Source organism: Podarcis tiliguerta, assembly GCF_965153285.1.
Source record: "Podarcis tiliguerta genome assembly, chromosome: Z".
Taxonomy (NCBI): Eukaryota; Metazoa; Chordata; class Lepidosauria; order Squamata; family Lacertidae; genus Podarcis; species Podarcis tiliguerta.
In genome coordinates, this window is record NC_139553.1 from 22,515,488 (window position 1) to 22,535,280 (window position 19,793).

Genomic DNA, 19,793 nt, shown 5'->3' on the forward strand with positions numbered 1-19,793 from the left:
TTCACCCATCCCTTGCTACCTACAGACCCTTAAGGGGACCAGACCTACCTCAGAGTCCACTCATGGCCAATATCTATTTCCGATTACTAATCGTGCTGATGAACCCATTAAAATTTGTAGCCTCAGTGGGTGCCTCCATCCAACTTGGAAGCATTGTTCCAGAGCTCCCTCCCTCAGTGTTTGTGGTTTTGCTTATTTAACAGAAGTTTCTGCAGCACAAAACGAAGCCCCTCAGAACCCAGTGGCAAGACATCAAAGTGAATTTTATTTTCTTCTCCCTATCCCCACCCCACCCAAAATGTTATTCCTGATATAATCTCCTCCTGCTTAGTTCCAAGTTTCAACCAGTAAAATGGTCAGCGAAGAAAAAGAATGAGTGAAAATGGCAGAAAATGAGTGCAGTTTACTGTGAGGCCCGGACTTTATGTCCCAAGTAATGGAATGTCATGTTTTGACTTCTGATTGGCTGAGGAATGCAGGAGTCAGTTTTCACTGGGGATGATCAAAACGTTCCCCTCTGCCTGTCGGAGCACAATCTTTTGCGGAGAGAGGGGACTGGCGGCTGCTCTATTTTTCTTCCGCCAAAATGCTGCTTCAATGAAACTGCCGGGAGATTCCATTGTCAGGGTGGCACAAGAGAAGAGAGGCAAGAGGGAATTGTGCTTTTTGCTCCGTTCTCTTCCTACCCCATCAGCAGAGCTCATCAGGTCTCCTCCACTGGCATGCCCTTCCTACCTAGGAATACTATGTCACATTACTCCACAAATTTCCTATTACTTCCCATCCCTGAACATCCTGTCCAGGACTGCGCAGCCAACAAAGTCATCAAGCTCGTTGTGTTGGGTGGCAGCGGCGTTGGCAAAACGGGTAAGTCTTCAGAAGTTGCCGTGGAGGCAGCCTGGTCTTTTCTTTCTCTCCCCCCCCCTTCCCCCTCCCTCCGTCCCTCCCTCTCCTCTCTCCACATCTGCCATCTGATTTTATGTTAATATTTGATGGAAATAATGATCCGAGCCCATGTTTATCTTGCAAAATGTAAAGGTTAACCAGATCTGATTCCCACCCCCACCCCCATGCCGCTATGAAATATAATGCCTGGAGATTTTCAAGCAGATGAATTGAGGAGGGGGGAGGTCAAGGTTCGTTGGCATTGGCCTACACTAGCAAATTTTGTATTATGTTGCACGGGGTTTCACCGGAAGCTTATCAAGGTTTCATCAATGAGAGGATCCATCATGGTAGAGAAACTTTCTTGAAAGAGGGCTGGGCTACTGCTGCCAGGCTTTCCCTGCAGCATGGAGTTTGGGGTGTACTAAATTACTCTGTCAGTTCACATGGTGAGCCTAGGGCCCGCTGGGAGGGTCCTTGGGCAAGACATCTTCCAGGGGGCCCCTCTCCTTCATGACACCATTCCTACACTGTAGCAGTGTTATTGGGCCCCCTTCCTGCAGAGTGTAGATGCCCAACTGTGCTGACTTGTGATACCAGCCCCAAGTGAGATGCAGCTGGTCTGGCTCCTCCAGTGTTTTGCATGAAATGAATGTATGGAAGAGCGAGAGGAAGCTGTCTTATACCGGGTCAGACTATTTACCCATCTAGCCCAGTACAGTCAGCAGCTCTCAAGGGTGTCACCTGGTGGAAGGTTTTCTCCATCACCTGCTTTAAAGAGGAGATGCCAGGACTTGAACCTGGGACCCTCTAGCATGTGCTCTACTGTTGCAATGCATTCCTAGTTGAATATATGGCCCCCTTACTCAGCGTGAGAACTAGCGATCTTTTGCTCCACAAGTAAAGGCACTTACCCACCACTGGGGATGGGCAGAAATTAGATTCACTTCACATTTAAGGGTGAACCTATATAATTTGCACTTTCTGGAACAAGAGACCTTAAACACAGCCACCCTTCAAAATTTGCTCTTCTCTAAATTTTACAGTGTGGTTCTCCATCCAAGCAGTGGGTACAAAAATGCATATAGTTGGGTAAAGCATGCATAAAAATGCATATATTAGGGGGGGAAATCATACAAAAATATATTAAGGGAAATTTATTGGGGAAATGTGTTAGAGACAGATACAAGTGTGTCTATTAGGAGAGATTCACATTAAAAAGCAACAAACAAATGTGACTTAAAACCAGAACATGGTGTGGAACTGTAAGAATGGGAAAAATGAGAAAATCTGAAATAGACTTACCTGAACATCCCTACCTACCAATATCCCTACCAATAAGCCACCCACCCTTGAATAGGCCCTGAAATGCTCTGCAATACGCTGGGATTTCTGTACAGAGGAGTGAAAGCAGGAAAAGCCCCCCCACTCCACCCCGCTGCTCCCATGAATTTGGAATGCTATCTGATTGGCTATCTGAAAGCAGAACTGGGTGCCAAGTGCCTCAGTTATTAAACTGTGCTTTGGACCCTGCCCCGCAAAACAGGAAAGAGAGTGCAGGATGGACACCCTCCAGAGGGTCATGAGCCGGGCATTGGGGAATGACGTTCTGTTGGTGGAAGACAAGGAGCTATTGGGAATCTGCTCTCAAATCCAACAGGAGATGCATGGAACACTTTTCAGAGAGTGGGTTGCCAGGGAAGACAGTAGAGGGGAGGCATGAAAAGAGCAAACAAAAATTATTATGGCTGGAGCAATTCTGCAGGGCTCTTATGCCCTTATGGTATAGCAGTCATATTACAATAATATTTCATATCCACGGATTCTACCATGTGGTGGAGGGATGCTCTTCAGGTCTGCCACAGGACCCTTACTCATTGCAGACAATTCAGGGAGACACCCTAGGTTGTTGCTGCACAAGTCATTGGGCCTCATCTTCTGCCTGAAAACCACTGAAGATGGAATTATACTTTACCCTAGCAAAGGTGAGCGCCCAAACCTACATTGACCGTGACATTGCCAACTTGGTGCCCTTCAGAAGTTTTGGGCTGCAACTCCCATTCACCCTACGGAGCATGCCTGTTGTTTGCAAAATTCCGCCCTCACCAGCCTGGTTCCTTCTTGAGGTTTGTTTTCCAGTTCTGGCTGATATGGAGTTGGTGTACAAAACAAAAGTCAGTGTTAGGGAGCGCTGTGTTTGGGTAGCAGCATTGAGTAGTTCCACCTTTAGCTAGCTCACTGCATTAAAAAGGTTGCATAAAAACGGTGGGTATCTGCTGTTGCTTTTCCGTCCTGCAGTAAGCAATAGATGTGAAGTGTGGGTGCATGTCACATGGTTCATTTCCTCATAATAATAAGTTGGGTTGAAAGGCGCTATGGGAATTCCACTTAATATAAGGGAGACAGCGGTGGAAAACTTAGTGTCCCAGACTCCCAAATGCAGGGACGTGAGAAAGCCATGAAAAAGACGATAAATGTGAATGTGAAAACAAATAGATGGGAGTTTTATAGCAGACATTTAGCCTTAAAAGCAGCTAGCAGAATGATGTCCTTGGCTGCCAGCCTGTTTACATGTCTATGAGAGTAACTCCCATTGAACTTATGAGTGGGTTTGTATTACAATGCATATGGGTTAGTTTTGTAAGAATGTGCTCTGCTTTGAATACAGTTAAGCTTAAATCTGAAAGTTCACGCTGTGATTGCTGTTTCCTTTGTAGATTAATTATGTGACTTTTCGTCTGGGTTAATATATCCATTTCCATGCTACACTCTGTAAATACACTTAGGGACTTAGGCTGTCTCTCTAGAAGAACTTCACGCGGGAGAGGGGGGAATCAGAAAGAGGATCTAATACTTCACGAACAATTCCCCATAGTTGTGAATGGCTTAATCTGCTGCATACCTGTAATGCAGTCACCAGGCCAAGCCAAATTGTTAGCCACAAATAATTTATTACATGTGCTACATGGAAATTGTACTAATGGGGGCAGGAGATGATGGCCTAAGAGTCATCATCATTTTTCTGTGACAATATATGGAACCCTGAAGAGTTTGGGGTATTACTTTTCAAGTTTCTAGCTCTCATGATATTGGCAGCATCTTAGAAAATGTGTTTGCAGCGAGTGTTAAGAAAACCAGAGACAAATACTGTGATTTTTAAAGAGTCATGTCAAAGAGGCCACTTCACACATTAAGCATTTTTAGGGGTTACCCTTGAAAGCATAATTGTTATCCTGAATGAGACCATCAAGCTCAATATCACCTACACTGGCTGGCAGTGATTCTCCAAGGTTTCAGAAAGTCACAGGGGCCTCTCACAGCAGTTCCTGAATATAGGCAGTGACCATTTTGTGTACGTTCGATTGATGCATGGCTGCCAACACGTGGGCCGCTTTGGGCTTCAGGGGCAGGGCAGGCTTATATGCAACCGCTGATGCGCTTAATGACCTGGAAGTCACCCTCTACACAAACAGAGAGTTGCCTGCATGCTCTTTCTGGGACCTTTTGCATGCAAAACATGTGCTCTACCGTTAAACTATGGCCTTCCCAACAAAGGAAGCTTATACTAGGTCAGAATATTGGCTTATCTAGCTCAGTACTGTCTAAATTGCCTCTAAGGTTTCAGGCAGGCGTCTTTCCTACTTGGAGATGCTAGAGTTTGAACCTTTTGCATGGAAAGCAGAACTACATCTCTTCCCTGAACATGACCAAGACATTCGCAAATGCAAATGTTACTCAAAAACACACATAGGTGTGTCTGAGTAGTATTCCCATTTGATTGCAAACCTGTTGGGAAACCAAGGTTTGCTGCTGTGTAATGCATGAAATGGCCCTGGGAGACCCAATGCAGTATTGTTTTGGGGCAGACACTTTGAGAATGAGAATATTAACTTATTTATTAGTAGTATTATTTATTAAATTTGTATACCACCCTATACTAGTAGATCTCAGAGCAATTCACAACATAAAATCACAATATAAAAAACACAATATTAAGTAATAAAAACCAAGAAACAACCCAATAATCCCACCACCACCACAGCATTGGATGTCAATCAGCCAAAGGCCTGGATGAAGAGGAATGCTTTTTTGCCTGGCACCTAAAAGTGTGTATTGAAACCACAGCTGAACCTCCCTGGGGAGAGCCTTCTACAAATGGGGAGCCACTACAGAAAAGGCCCATTCTCATGTTGCCATTCTCCAGATCTCTTGTGAAGGTGGCACATGAAGAAGAGACTCAGAGGGCCTTCTTGGTGGTGGTGCACGCCCTGTGGAACGCCCTCCCACCAGATGTCAAGGAAATAAACAACTTTCTGACTTTTAGATGACATCTGAAGGCAGCCCTGTTTAGGGAAGCTGTTAATGTTTGAAGTTTTGTTCTGTTTAATATTCCTGTGTGAGCCACCCAGAGTGGCTGGGGAAACCCAGCCAGATGGGTGGGGTATAAATATATTATTATTATTATTATTATTATTATTATTATTATTAGTTTTATTATTATTATTATTATTACCTTTTCCTTTAAAAAAAATGTTTAGGGGTATTCTCAATTTGACTCAAGAAAACCACCATTTTATAGTTCAAATTGGGAAAAATAAATACAGTAAATGGACAAAAGTACAAAGATTCACAAAATGTTTAGGGGTATGCGTACCCTTGCGTACCCCCAGGGGAGAAAGCACTGATGATGATGATGATGATGTTTGCAGGCAGTCCTTGAGGTACTGAGCCATTTAAAGCTTTATAGGTCAAAACCAGTACTTTGAATTGTGCCCAGAAATTAATTGGTAGCCGGTGCAATCGGATTAGGATCAGTTTAATATTTTCAAACCATCTTGCCCAGGTGAGCAATCTGGCTGCTGAATTTTGCTCCAGCTTCAGACGCAGCCCTAGTATAACACATTGCAGTAATCTTAATAAATAAATAAATACAAATGTGATGCCTGTTGTGGTCACACAAAACTTTGGTGCATACTGAGGAGTGGTTCTTGGTTGCATTGCACATGTCTGGAACAATGGTCTTTCGTTGCTAAACATGTTCCCATCTAGCACTATTGCCAATGAAATGTGTGTAGCACATGGAATGAAAGCAGGTGTTTAATTACCACTCTGAGCCTGCGGCTGCAGTTTCTGACATTTTCTAACTCTGACTAAAAAGTGGCATTTTTTTCCTTGTTTTGCAGCCCTAATTGTACGCTTCCTCACCAAGAGATTTATTGGAGACTATGAGGCCAATACCGGTACGTCTAACCTTCTAATGCTACATCATTAAAACTAATGTATTTGTGTCTAACTGTCCTGGGGACAGAACGAAGGGTCATGTGGTCAAAATATACAGGTCGGATCAGGTGAATGGATTGCTATTCCTCTTATTGTTGGAAAACAAAGATTTTAATTTGCCATGTGGCTTAGTTGTTGTTGTTGTTTGCATAGGTCACCCAGCCAAAGGATTTGGGGCTGCTCCGAGTTTGAATACCTGGCTCCTTCGGTCCCTCACTCGATGGGTTGAATAGGCTAATTGCTGGGTTCATGTTCTTATGTTTCTAAACCAGCCTTCCCCAACTTGGTACCCTTGAGATCCTGCAAGCTACAGCTTCCATCAATCTCAGCCAGCATGGCAAATAGTCAACGATGATGGGATTTTTGCACCAGGTTGGGGAAGACTGTTCCAGAGCTAGCCTTCTTTTCTTTTAGTGCTATGGATCACAGGCAAAAGAAAATGCTAAAACGCTGTCTAAAATGTGCATATTTTCAGTGAACTGCCCCTGGCTATGAAAACAATAAATCAAAGCCCAATTATTTACAGCCCCGCTCCTTTTCTTAAGCTAATACTCTATTCACTTTAATAGAATAGGATCAGAGGAATGAGTCTGGCTGACACACTTCCTATAAAGAAAAAGGATCAAAAGATCGTTGCTTCCATCGACGGACAGAGGGCCAAGCATTATCCAGCTCTCCATTTCCAACAAGCAGTGGAAATGAACACTGTGTTTTAAAAAGCACCAACCTGAAATATAGACTTTATTTCTGTTTTTAGCGCTGTTCAAAAAGGGCAAGACTGAAATAGATGTAAGTGGGTTTGTCAGTTGACCAGCAAAATGGCAGCTTAGCCTGTCCTTGTACATTTAATAACATCAAGGTGACTCTGCCAACTGTCCCCCGCCCCAGATTTTTAAAAAAGCATTTGATATGTTATGAGATGGGGGGCAACACTAGATCCCCTTAAATGTGTTATGATTTAGTAAAGTGAGAATTAATCAAGGTTTGATAAAACTTTGCTGATTACAGAAACCCCCTGGGTTTAGTTATGCCCATGAGCCAAGGCAGCTCAGCAGAGCTAGCTGGATGGGCTATTGGCAGGCGACAAAGGCCAGTGATGACCCAGCAAGGAAACAAAGACTAAACAGGAGCCGGTAAAAACTGCACAGAATCCAGTAAAAATAATTGACTGCTTCAGGCTGAAGGAAGGAGGGCCCATGACAAAATCAAAAGTTTTAAGTAACTTTACTGGACATGGCAAATTCCACAGCTGAAGTCTGTTGCAGCAAAAGGAGACTTGTGGTATCCAAGAGATTGACAGCCATCTCCCAACTGAGGATTAACTCTTTATGGATCTGATGAGGTGGTCCCTAGTCCATGAAAGCTGCTTACCTTTAAGGTGCCACAAGACACTATGACAGCTTTTCTGGACACCACATATTCCCCCACGCAAAATGCAGTGGGTGGGTTCTAAGTCAACCTACGTAGGTTTGCAGCCTTTTGTTGTTTAGGTCCCACAAGACTCTTGGAGTGATCAAATGTCAATTATCCCTCCTGACTGATTAATGAGAAACTGGAAACTTCGCCCCTCTAGCTCTGTCCCTTTCATCTGATTAAAATGCACTGCTGGGCTTTTCATTCCTCACCTTTGCTCTTAAGGCTGTCAACGGGCTGATCTTTTGCTCATGTACATGATTTGTTGGTGCTTCTTTCTGTTTCTGTGTAACCATGCACAGGATTTGTGCTTCAAATCTCTATGTTTCCAAGATTTGGCTGCTAGAGAAGCATTGCTGGGAGCTGCATGCTTTTTCCATTAAGCAACCATCCCTTCAGCAATCCTTCAAGCAGAAGCAAATATGTTATAGATCGGAAACAGGTGGTCGTATATAACTGAGGCCATGGAGAAATACTTCTTCTCCCATTGCTGGAGGGTAGGGCCAAATATGATTAGTGTCTGGAAGTACCCAGACATCTCCTTTTGATGTGTTATGGAAGTGGAATAATATGCTGTCTGGACTTTGTTTCATACGCTACTTATAAAATGGTGTCAGCTCCAAGCCAGGTACATTTCTCCTGCCTGTGTATTCACTCTTCCAGTCAGGTCTGGTGCCAGCACTCAGCATGGTGGGGCAAGTGCCGCAGCCACGGGGCTCCCAGAAGCGCTGCCACATTAGAGCAAATGGGACACTGCATCACCACCTCCAGGGCTTGATTTCTCCAAACCCATCTGCCTGCTTTTTTACTTAAAACCAGTTCAGGGGGAGGCTCTGGTCTGGTGATGCAGTAAAACAGTGCCTGGAGTGTACCGTTTCAATCTGCAAGTACAAATCTGTGTGACTGAATGCTTCCTCCCATTGAAAAGATGAGCGATCATGACAGCTATGTACCACCACCAATATCAGAGTCAACACTACCATCACTACCAGAAAATAATTTATTCATTCTATTATTATTATATCCCGCCCTCCCCAGCCAAAGCCGGGCTCAGGGCAGCTAACAACAATAAAATAGTACAACATTCTAAAATCATTTAATTATAAAATTAATTCTAATCAAATTGATGGCATTGGGCTAGAGTTCTGTGAAGATTACCAAAGGAGGGAGTCAGGCTGTGCCCTGACCAAAGGCCTGGTGGAACAGCTCTGTCTTGCAGACACTGCAGAAAGATGTCAAGTCCCGCAGGGTCCTAGTCTCTTGTGACAGAGCGTTCCACCAGACCGGAGCCACAGCCGAAATATTATTATTCTTATTAAATTAATTTATCCCCCAGCCCTTCAACCAAGTTGCTCAAGATCCTGCACATGGTTCTTTTCATTCACAACAGGTATAGGGGACATCTGTGGTTCTCCAGATGTTGATGGACTCCCATCAGCCCTAGCTAGCTTGCTGATGACCAGGGATGGTGGAAGCTGCAGTGCAGCAACATCTGGAGGGCCCCAGGTTCTCCATACCTCTCTTACAACTAGCTGCATGAGGTAAGGTTAGAGATACTTGCAATGCTGTTTATGGGTGAGGAAGGATTTGAACCCAGTTCTCTGGAAACATAATCCAAACACTGTTAACCCCTACACCACCAGGACCAATCAGTTAGAAACAGAGCCACCACGCACCTGGCCTGGAAGTGGGGTCACTGGCAGTTACGAGGAGAGGTGTGGGGCAGCAGGGACATTGCCACTCTTTGGCTGCATCGGTGGAACCAGTTTGGTGCTCCCACTTGATGCGCCCATGCTGTGCTAACCTACACACCTCGTTGCTCCTTCCTCTCTTGGGAGGAGGTAACAGCTGTGCTGCTGTGAGGCTGGGTGCATACCAGGCCCCCTTCTCACCAACCTGACCATTCCAGCACTACACTATACTGGGTCTTTTACCTAGATTAGTAGAAGTACTGTACACACATTCTTAGATTTATTTGCACAAACAATGTTCTTTTAATATCAAATCCAGATGTTGGAAACTTGGCCATGGGGAATTTATCTCACTGTAAAATGCCTTGATGAGCTCGAAACAAAGGTCTTCCACAGAAGAGAAACACCTCCTTCCATGAACCAAATCCGACAGCCTTATCCAACCTGGTGCCCCTCCAGACATTTTGGATTGCAACTCTCTGCACAACTGTACCAAACCTCTGGAGGGCACCAGGTTGGCAAAGGTCCATAGAAGTTATTCTCACTGGGCTAAGCTTCCCCAGTGCTTTGGTAAGTGCTAAATGACTACCTGGTGGAAACATGAGCTGCAACCTTTTACCAAGTGCGCCAGAAAAAATATCAGAGTGGAAGCATACTTGGAGATGGAGATAGACATTTTGTGACTGAAGTTTTCATCTCAAGTGAATCCGAAAATGTACTCCCTAAAGCATAACTGTTCCAGATTTTTAACTGGTGGTACTTCTGTGCCTTTAACAGCAGCCTGTCTCCGCAGTAGGAAATGTTACACCTGCTCAGGCTGCTGCTGAAAGCAATGGCATTGGGGCACTACAAATATGCATTGGGGTGGGAAACCTGCAGCCCTCCAGCTGTTGGCTGGGCCCAACTCCTATCAGTCTCAGTCACAATGGCCAGTGGTCAGGGATAATGGGAATTGTAGTCCAACCACACCTGGAGGGCTGTGGGGGTGGGGGTGTTCCAGGACGCATACTTACAACCATGTCAGCTTGTTGTAGTGATAGTGAAGACAAGGCTGCCTTGCAGCCTATCCTTTAGCAAATCTGCATTTTGCATCCATCACCACACTCAGAATAGGGGGGGGGGTATTAAATATGGGGAAGTATTTTTTTCCCCTGACACTTCCCAATATATGCCAAAAGCTGAATTCTGCATGCGGTGACAGGTTTCACACTGCCACCTTACAACCCAATGATCAAGCATAGGTTTTTATGTCCCCTGATGCAGTGGTTGACTGTCCGAACCCCTTCCCTTACCAGACCTGTCTTTGCAATCCTTCTTCCCTATTTATATCCATGCATGTGCTCTGGACAACTTGGGGCTCACTCTCACATCTTTTAGTGCAAAAAGAATTTAGCCCAGCTTATGAACTTCTAAATTCCCCCTGCGTACCATGTCCAAAAATGCAGGCACCAGCTCTCTCTGCCAATAAGCATTTGCATAGCATAAGGAGACACTCTTGGAGCATGGCTGCCCCAGGTTTTTGCTTAGTTACCAGTTGTGTTGTGCAGGCTCTGATGGGAAATATTCCATGTATCCATCCGGTTGTCATCTCTCTTTTTTGCCAGGTGCACTGTATTCCAGGAAATTCACCATCGATGGAGAGCATCTCACTTTGCAAGTTCAGGATACACCCTTCGTTTCACTGGAGGTAAAATGGCTTTTTAATGTTGAGATGTTTAAAAAGAAGTCTTAATGTAGAAGTAGCCAATGTGATGCTCTTCAGATGTTGCTGAACTCCTCCTCCCATCAACCCCAGCCATCACAGCTAATGGTCAGAGTGCTGGAGTTCAGCAACATTGGTTGGCTTGGTGCCCCTGTTTTAAATTTCCATTATTCTGCCATGACTACCAGTCAGGGTACAGCAGCTATGCCAAGGGTGGGAGCTCAAGTAGACGGCCACCACTCTTCCCTTATGTTTCATTTGGGAAGAAGTGACATTGGAGGGTGCAAGACAAATACCTCAGAGGGAAAGTGAAGAGAGCATCCACCTTTCCTCTGTCTCGCAATGAGCCCAACGTAGCATGCTTTTCTCTTTTGAGTCTCTCTGATACACACACGTGATGTGAAGCCAAATGGCCTAGGCATGGGGGGATGAAGTTCCCTTTAAGTCACAACACACACAATACCCCCCACAGGCAATTTTAAGGAGTTATGAAGGGCAAAAGGACAAGGGGGGAGGTACAATGGTGCCTTAAGGAAATAAACAAAATATACTAGAAAGCTAACTAGGTCTAGGAGTTATAGTGTGTAATTAGACAAACTAGAGTAATCCACATTGCCTAGAGCAGGTGTGGGAAACTGTTGGCCCTCCATATGTTGCTTAATTACAGCTCCCATAATCCCCAACCACTGACTATGCTTGTTGAGGCTGAATAGAATTGTAGTTCACTAGTTCAGCAACATTTGGGAGACCAAAGTTTCTGCACTCCTGGCCTAGAGCAAGGATGGGAAAACTATTGTCCTCCACATGTTGTTGGACTGCAACTTCCATCAGCCCTAGCATGACCGATGCTCAGGAATGATGGGAATTGTAGTCCAACAACATCTGGAGAGGCACAGGGTCCCCCATCCCTGATATAGAGAGGCAACAGAATTGTGGCTGGTAACTGAGGAACAGGAGACAACCTTCTGTCACCAGCTGGCTGTAGAAAGATCAGACTTGGGTTGGATTCAGTACTTCTGAAGGTGGAAAGAAAGAAGCATTGCTACTGCTTTTGTAGACACTCAACACACAATGATTTTTGTTCACATTTCAAAAGCCTTTGCAACCTATTTGATCAGAGGTGTGTCTGTGTGGGGTGAGTGTATGCACCAACCTTCCCAGCCTAGTACGCTTCAGACATGGTTGAACAAAACTCCCATCATCTTAGTCATCAGCCATGGTGGTTGAGACTGATGGGAGTTGGAGTCAGAAACATCTGGAGGGTGCCATATTGGGTAAGGCTAGAAAGTCTTAATTTGATCTAGGACTTAATTTGATCCAGGGTTTATCACAGATGGCTCAGAAGCAGGGCCAGTTTTCAGTAGCAGGGATAATAACTACAAAATCACTGGGATTAGTATGATGGGAAAGTGCCTCTGAGGATCCACAGAGTGCATTTTTCTTGGTAATAAAAATTGAGAGCCAAGGATTACGGACTTCTGGGCAAATTTAAGCGTCAGGACTTTTCATCTTTATCAGCTAGAAACAGCGCCTCCCGATCATACTACTTTCAACTTAAAAATGAGCTTTTAAAGGGGCCAAAGCTTTTAAAGTAGCGTATTGGTTATGTAATATTACATGCAACCAGATAACTGGGCCATTTTGAGTGCAGACATGACAGGGGAGAGGGATTCTTAAGAACAGTTCCATCACACAATTTAAAAAATATATATTTGGAAAAGTTGGAGTTTGTCTCCAGCCCAAATGCTAAGTAATTTTGTTCTTCTTTGTACCCAGATTAATAGAGCTTTTATTGGCATGGATGAGGGTGTCATAAGCAGAGCAGTGGTAGTTGTGCTTTCATAATTTCGAGAAGTGCCAGAGAATACTTCAGACAGGGCATCGGTTTTGCCTAATTCATTATTCTTTGAAAAAGAAAGCCAAAAAGAAAGAGATAATGTGGGTTGTTGGCTGATGAAATGCTGTCTGAAAAGTGCATGGTCAGTAACTATTTGTGTCTCTGGTTGAAATAAATGATTAAGAAGACATTTCCTTTAAAGCAAAAAATAGAAAACCCCCGCTGTCCTTTATCTTTCACTAGGCCACATTCCATTTCGATTATTGCACCAATTTCATTCTGGGCTGCTATCAGATACAACAAAAGGGAAATTTCCAGTTGCCTGTGGACATCATTTTGCTCTTTTCTGCTAATCTTTTGAAAATATATATGTATATATATTCACAGGTGTATGTTTGTTTGAAAAATGATCTCCTAATGAGGATCATTTGCCAGTCAAATATAACGGATTGCCACAGCTTACATCCTTCTCTGTAGGGTGGACAGGGGACAATATACTGGGGGGTAGGGGGGAGTCAGTACAGTGGTACCTCAGGTTAAGTACTTAATTCATTCCGGAGGTCCGTACTTAACCTGAAACTGTTCTTAACCTGAAGCACCACTTTAGCTAATGGGGCCTCCTGCTGCTGCCACACCGCTGGAGCACAATTTCTGTTCTCATCCTGAAGCAAAGTTCTTAACCCGAGGTAATATTTCTGGGTTAGTGGAGTCTGTAACCTGAAGCGTATGTAACCTGAAGTGCCACTGTATATGAAAGACGGCATTGAGTCCAGCAGGTCAGAAATCCCCAAAGGGGAAGACTCCTCCTCCAAATCATTATGGGTGATGATACTGGGCCCTAAGAATAATTTACCACTGGGACAAAGAAACTACACTGGTTGCCAGTTCATTACCATACTACTTCTCTTGTCGCAGATGGACGGTTATCAGGGAGGCTGGTTTAGGCTGAGCTTCTGATTCTCCCTGGCACCATTGTTCCTTCCCAACCAGAATCTTCTTTTTTCTTCTTGGTTTTGTTGACAGGACGAGAGTGAAACTATCTGCTGCCAGGAACAAATAAACCGGTCCATCTACTGGGCAGATGGTTTTGTGCTTGTCTATTCCATCACGGACCATAACAGCTACCGCACCATCCGCCCCTTGCACCAGCATATCCGGAAGATCCACCCCAATGCCAACATCCCTCTGCTGATCATGGCCAATAAAGGAGACCTGCTGCGAGCCAGGCAGGTGTCTGTGAAAGAAGGCCTCCAGCTGGCAAACGAGCTGGGCTGCACTAACTACGAGTTGTCTGCACGGGAGAACTTTGAGGAGGTTCACGATGCCTTTAAGCAGCTTTGCCAAGAGATGAGCAGGATGATTGGGAGCTGCAATGGCGAGAAACGCAGAGGGCTCCATCTTGTTCGGCCCAAGTCCCCCAACATGCAGGATCTGAAAAGGCGGCTGAAGCAGGCCTTGTCTTCCAAGGGGAGAACGGCTACGACACTCTGATGTATCTCAGAGTAGCAAGCCTGGCCTGGGCCTTAAGGGGAGAGATAAGACAATGGGATATTTATATCTATTTATGGCATTCTTTTGCCAGCATTTTTTGTACGAAAGAATCCCTTCATGACAAGGTGATATTGGATGGCAAGCTTTCAGAGCTGCGCCTTTTGTGTCGAAATTGTCACCGAGACTAATGGCATCTTAAAGACAGGTTCTTCATCCATGCAGTGAGCTTAGCTTCCTAACTGACATGACATGTAGCCGTACCAGCCAATCAACCTTGCTTTCCCCCCATGTTTCAGGCAGGCAGTCTATTTTTACTCCCTCATTTTTCAGTGCCACATGCATGTTTATTCAATCAAATAACACCTGCCCACATATTAAACAGAGTTGCAAAACTGATGCAGAGATGGGAGGGGTGGTTGTTGACTGCAATGGCACAAGCCAACACACACCCTTCACCACACTGAAAACCTGCACAACTAGGTTTTTAAGAGCTTATCTTAGAACAGAAAAGTACCAAAACTTCATCTCACCCCTACTGCACTGGCACATTTGAGAAAAATAGTTCTCGTTTTATCTAGGACGGTATTAAAGATTGGACTGAATGACTCGCTTAGCAGCGTGATCTAACAAGGAAGCATATAATCAGGGATCAGCAAACTTTTTCAGCAGGGGGCCAGTCCACTGTCCCTCAGACCTTGGGGGGGGGTGGACTATTTTGGGGGGGGGGGATGAACAGATTCCTATGCCCCACAAATAACCCAGAGATGCATTTTAAATAAAAGGACACATTCTACTCATGTAAAAACACTCTGATTCCCAGACTGTCTGCGGGCCAGATTTAGAAGGCGAATGGGCCAGATCCGGCCCCCGGGCCTTAGTTTGCCTACCCATGCATATGATGAACCAGCACTAGGCAGTGCCCAATAGGCTTATTCCAACTCATAGTTAATGGTGCTTAAGTGCATAATGCCACTATAAAACAGTTAAGACAATGTGTGCATAGCTCTGTATTGGATTCTGGGCATTTTGCGTACACTTAATGCCAATTTAAAGGAGCATTTGCCTTGTCCCAACTACAATTGCCATATCATAGAATTGTAGAGACCCCACCATCTACTTGAAGTAGCTATAAAAGGTTTATTAAATGGATGGAACTATATGTTTGATTTTTACAGTGATGGTGATCAGGCTGCAAGTATATACAACCCAGTTTGATGGCCTAATTTAGCCTTCTCCAACCTGGTGCCCTCTAGTTTTTGGCTACAACTTCCATCAATCCCAGTCAGCATGGTGGCCTTGGCTGATAGGTATATATCTAGAGGGCACAAAATTTAGGGAGGCTAATCCATACTGGACTCATCACTCTTATTTTGACATGCAGAGCTCGGCTGAAATTTTCAGCTGGGGTGAATTTAGAATAAAATGAAGAGCTGTGCTCAGCTTTCTCCCTCTCCCAGAGATAGAGGGCCATTTTGCTTAACATTCTCTGCCATTTGTAGGATACAAAAATGGGCCCCAGATTACCAAAACAGAGTTCTGTTGTTGCTACTTGTGTTAGCAGCAGCAAAACCAAAACACTTATAAAAAAGGGTCCTCAATTGTGCCACTGCTAATGATGAGGTCTTATCCCCCAGTGCCTCTGAAACTGTTGGGGAATATTCCACCTCATTTCTAATAATATTTAGAGAAATATCCCATTTACCCTAGTTTTGCCACCTCAAAAGGTGAAGAATTTTGGGAAGCCAGCTTTGTTCAGTAATCATGTTATCTCACCAGCCCACTACAACCCCAATGGCTTGTTCTTGGTTTGTTACCACCAACATGCCATGGATGTATATATGTGAAATGAAGGGTTTTTGTGGTTTTTTTTTTTGCCTCAACATGCATCACTTTACACTTGTTTATATTGAATTTCACTTGCCATTTTGCAGCCCAGTCACCAGTTTAGAGAGATCATTCTGAAGCTCTTTGCAATCTATTTTTGCTTTAATGACCCTGAACAATTTAGTATCATCAGCAAACCTGGCAATCTCACTGCCCACTCCTAACATTAGGTTGTTTATGAAGAAGCTAGTTTGCTTTCAGTGGAAGGTATTTTTTTGATACAATATAACTGGGTCAAACTGGACATTATGTGTTTGAATCTTGTTCTTCTGTTTCCTCAAATCCAACTGCTCCTTGCTCAGTGCTTGGGCCCCTAATTCAGTTAAGTTTGTAGAGACCAGGAATCTTATCCTAAACACACTTACTGCATGGAGCCTGTGTCAACAAGACTCACAGATTATTCTCCTGGGAAAAGAACAGAAAAAAAGTTTAAAGTTGCTTCATCCCCTCAACTGGACACATGGTCTTGGCGCTATTTTGGCACATGCCCAATAAAGCTCATGTTTTATATCTCTCATCTTTGCAAGTCTCTCAGTCATCCCATCTCCTCAGTAGGGCTGGGCGATATAGCAATATATCATCCAAAACTGGTTTCAAGTCCATATCACAGTATTGGCTTCATAATTTTTGACCTGGCAATACATTGTGAATCGTGATGTCTGTGTGTGTGCGCACGCGCACTATGCAAAAAAACACAATGTGGGGGAAACCATGAAGCCAGCCAAGGCTTCTACATAGCTCCATCCTTATTTCAGACATTGTGATATGTCAGTATATCGCAATGTTTAGCTGCTGATATATCACAAAGTTGGAAGCCAACTCCATCCTTTTCAGACATGTTAATAATAATAATAATAATAATAATAATAATAATAATAATAATAATAAATTTTATTTATATCCCGCCCTCCCCAGCCGAAGCCGGGCTCAGGGCGGCTAACAACAATAAAACAGTACAAACAACGCTCTAAAATCATTCATTATAAAATTAATTAATTCAAGACACTGGCAACCCAGAGCTCTGCGAAGATTGCCGATGGAGGGAGTCAGGCTGTGCCCTGGCCAAAGGTCTGGTGGAACAGTTCTGTCTTGCAGGCCCTGCGGAAAGATGTCAAGTCCCGCAGGGCCCTGGTCTCTTGTGACAGAGTGTTCCACCAGATCGGAGCCACGGCTGAAAAAGCCCTGGCTCTAGTTGAGGCCAGCCTAACTTCTCTGTGGCCTGGGACCTTCAAGATGTTTTTATTTGAAGACCGTAAGTTTCTCTGTGGGGCATACCAGAAGAGGCGGTCCCATAGGTACGAGGGTCCTAGGCCGTATAGGGCTTTAAAGGTTAAAACCAGCACCTTAAACCTGATCCTGTACTCCACCGGGAGCCAGTGCAGCTGGTATAGCACCGGGTGAATGTGATCTCGCAGCGAAGACCCCGTAAGGAGTCTCGCTGCGGCATTCTGCACCCGCTGGAGTTTCTGGGTCAGTCTCAAGGGCAGCCCCACGTAGAGCGAGTTACAATAATCCAGTCTGGAGGTGACCGTCGCGTGGATCACAGTGGCTAGGTCAGGGCGAGAGACGTAAGGAGCCAACTGCTTAGCTTGGCGGAGATGGAAAAATGCCGCCTTTGTTGTAGCTGCAATCTGCGCCTCCATGGAAAGGGAGGTGTCGAAGATTACACCCAAACTCTTAACGGACGGTGCTGGCACTAATTGCGCCCCCGCAAGAGATGGGAGTTGCCCCCCCAATCCCATATCGTCCCGTCCCAGCCACAGGACCTCTGTCTTCGAAGGATTTAACTTCAACCGGCTCCCACGTAACCATCCAGCTACAGCTTCCAAACATCTGGTCAGTGTGTCTGGGGCCGAGTCAGGATGGCCATCCATCAACAGATAGAGTTGGGTTTCATCGGCATACTGATGGCAACCCAGCCCAAAACTCCGGACAAGCTGGGCGAGGGGGCGCATAAAGATGTTGAAAAGCATCGGGGAGGGTATGTTGTGATATATTGCAGTGTTTAGCTGGTGATACATTGTGATGCTGAAAACCAGACATCGCCCAGTCTTACACCTCAGAAGTGTGCCACGAAAAATGATTTCACAATATAAAAAACTCCTGTGAGGCCTCCACAAAAATATCTGGCCACAGAGGAGGCTGCCCACCACATCTCTGCATGCTCTACTGCTCTGGCCCTACCAGAAAACAATGCCTGACCTGAAGAATTTGTATATATAAATAATTTTTATTGAGATTTAAGAACACCCACCAACACCAGTAAAACATCAAATCTTATTACATATATCCTACTTTATGCTCCGTAGAGCTGTTGACTTCCGTCCTTCCCTTCCATCAGTTTTCCTATTCTATTCTATAGTTCACAGTTTCTTTGATTAGATATTACAACATGACATAAGATTTACTTCAGTCCTGCCAAAGTTTTCAAATTTGTACAGTTCTCACTTATATAGATCAATAATTTACACCATTCTTTTTGGTACTTTGTCTCCTCCTGATTGCGAATTCTGTGGTCAATTTAGCCATCTCAGCATATTCAACCAGCTTTATCTGCCATTCTCCTATTGTCGGCATCTCCTGTTGCTTCCACTTTTGAGCTATCAGAACTCTAGCTGCTGTTGTTGCGTACAAATATAATCTTTGATCAGTCTTCTTAATATCTTCTCCCACCAAACCTAGCAAGAATTCTTCCGGCTTTTTGGGAAAGCTATACTTAAACATCTTTTTTAACTCGTTATAAATTGATTCCAATAACTCTTTTAATTTATTACATGACATATGAAAGAAGTCGCCATCCTTTTCCTTGCATTTCCAGCAAGTTTTACTACTAGTTCTGTACATTTTTGCCAATTTGGTGGGAGTAAGATACCAACGATAGACCATCTTCAAAAACATTCTCTTTTAAGGCAGAACAAGCGGTGAATTTTATTCTCTCATTCCAGAGTTTGGCCCATACATCATAGTCTATGTTGTGCCCTAGATCAATAGCCATTTTATCATAGCCTCTTTTATAAGTTCGTCTTTTGTATTCTATTCTAATAGGAGATTATACATTTTTGAAAGTAGTTTAGACTTACTTTCTATAATGTCTATTTGAAATTTCGATTTTTTTTGTCTTCAAATCCTAATTTTTTGTCCTCTTTAAAAGCATCATTGACTTGATGGTATTGCAACCATCCTGTCAATTTTCCAGCAATACAATCATAAGGCTTCAATTTCCAACCTTTTTCGGCCTTCATCAGAATCTCCTCATAGGTGGCCCCTCTCCCTTCTATGTTCAGTTTTTTAACTGTTAACATATCAATTGGTAACACCCACCACGGTGTTTTCCTTTCCAACAAATTCTTGTTTCTGTCCCAGACTTCAAATAGAGCACCCCTTATCACATGATTTGTAAACCCTTTATGCACTTTTGCCTTACCATACCAAAGATAGGAGTGCCATCCAAATCTATTGTTGTGCCCCTCCAAATCTAACAAATCTGGGTTCTCCTGGGTTAACTGCATAATAGAGTTTCAGATCAGGTACAGCGAACCCCCCTCTTTCTTTCTTATCTGTCAATATTTTAAATTTTATCCTTGGTCTTCTCCCTTGCCATATAAAACGC

General features: G+C 44.1%; 1 protein-coding gene across 1 annotated transcript; it reads left to right on the plus strand.

Moving 5' to 3' along the window:
• The first annotated feature begins 435 nt into the window (after positions 1-435).
• On the plus strand, positions 436-16,698 carry LOC310669139 (ras-like protein family member 11A-like). Its single transcript, XM_083422718.1, has 4 exons — positions 436-867; positions 6,069-6,125; positions 10,874-10,956; positions 13,832-16,698. The coding sequence occupies exons 1-4, from the start codon at positions 474-476 to the stop codon at positions 14,297-14,299; spliced, it is 1,002 nt and encodes a 333-aa protein (XP_083278844.1). The 5' UTR covers positions 436-473; the 3' UTR covers positions 14,300-16,698.
• The last annotated feature ends 3,095 nt before the right edge of the window (positions 16,699-19,793 follow it).

Excerpts from the sequence above, each read along its gene's own strand:
- LOC310669139 (XM_083422718.1), top strand. The coding sequence starts at position 474 with ATGCAGGAGTCAGTTTTCACTGGGGATGATCAAAACGTTCCCCTCTGC. Across the intron at positions 868-6,068 it reads CAGCGGCGTTGGCAAAACGG|CCCTAATTGTACGCTTCCTC; the intron begins GTAAGTCTTCAG and ends CTTGTTTTGCAG. Across the intron at positions 10,957-13,831 it reads CACCCTTCGTTTCACTGGAG|GACGAGAGTGAAACTATCTG; the intron begins GTAAAATGGCTT and ends TTTTGTTGACAG.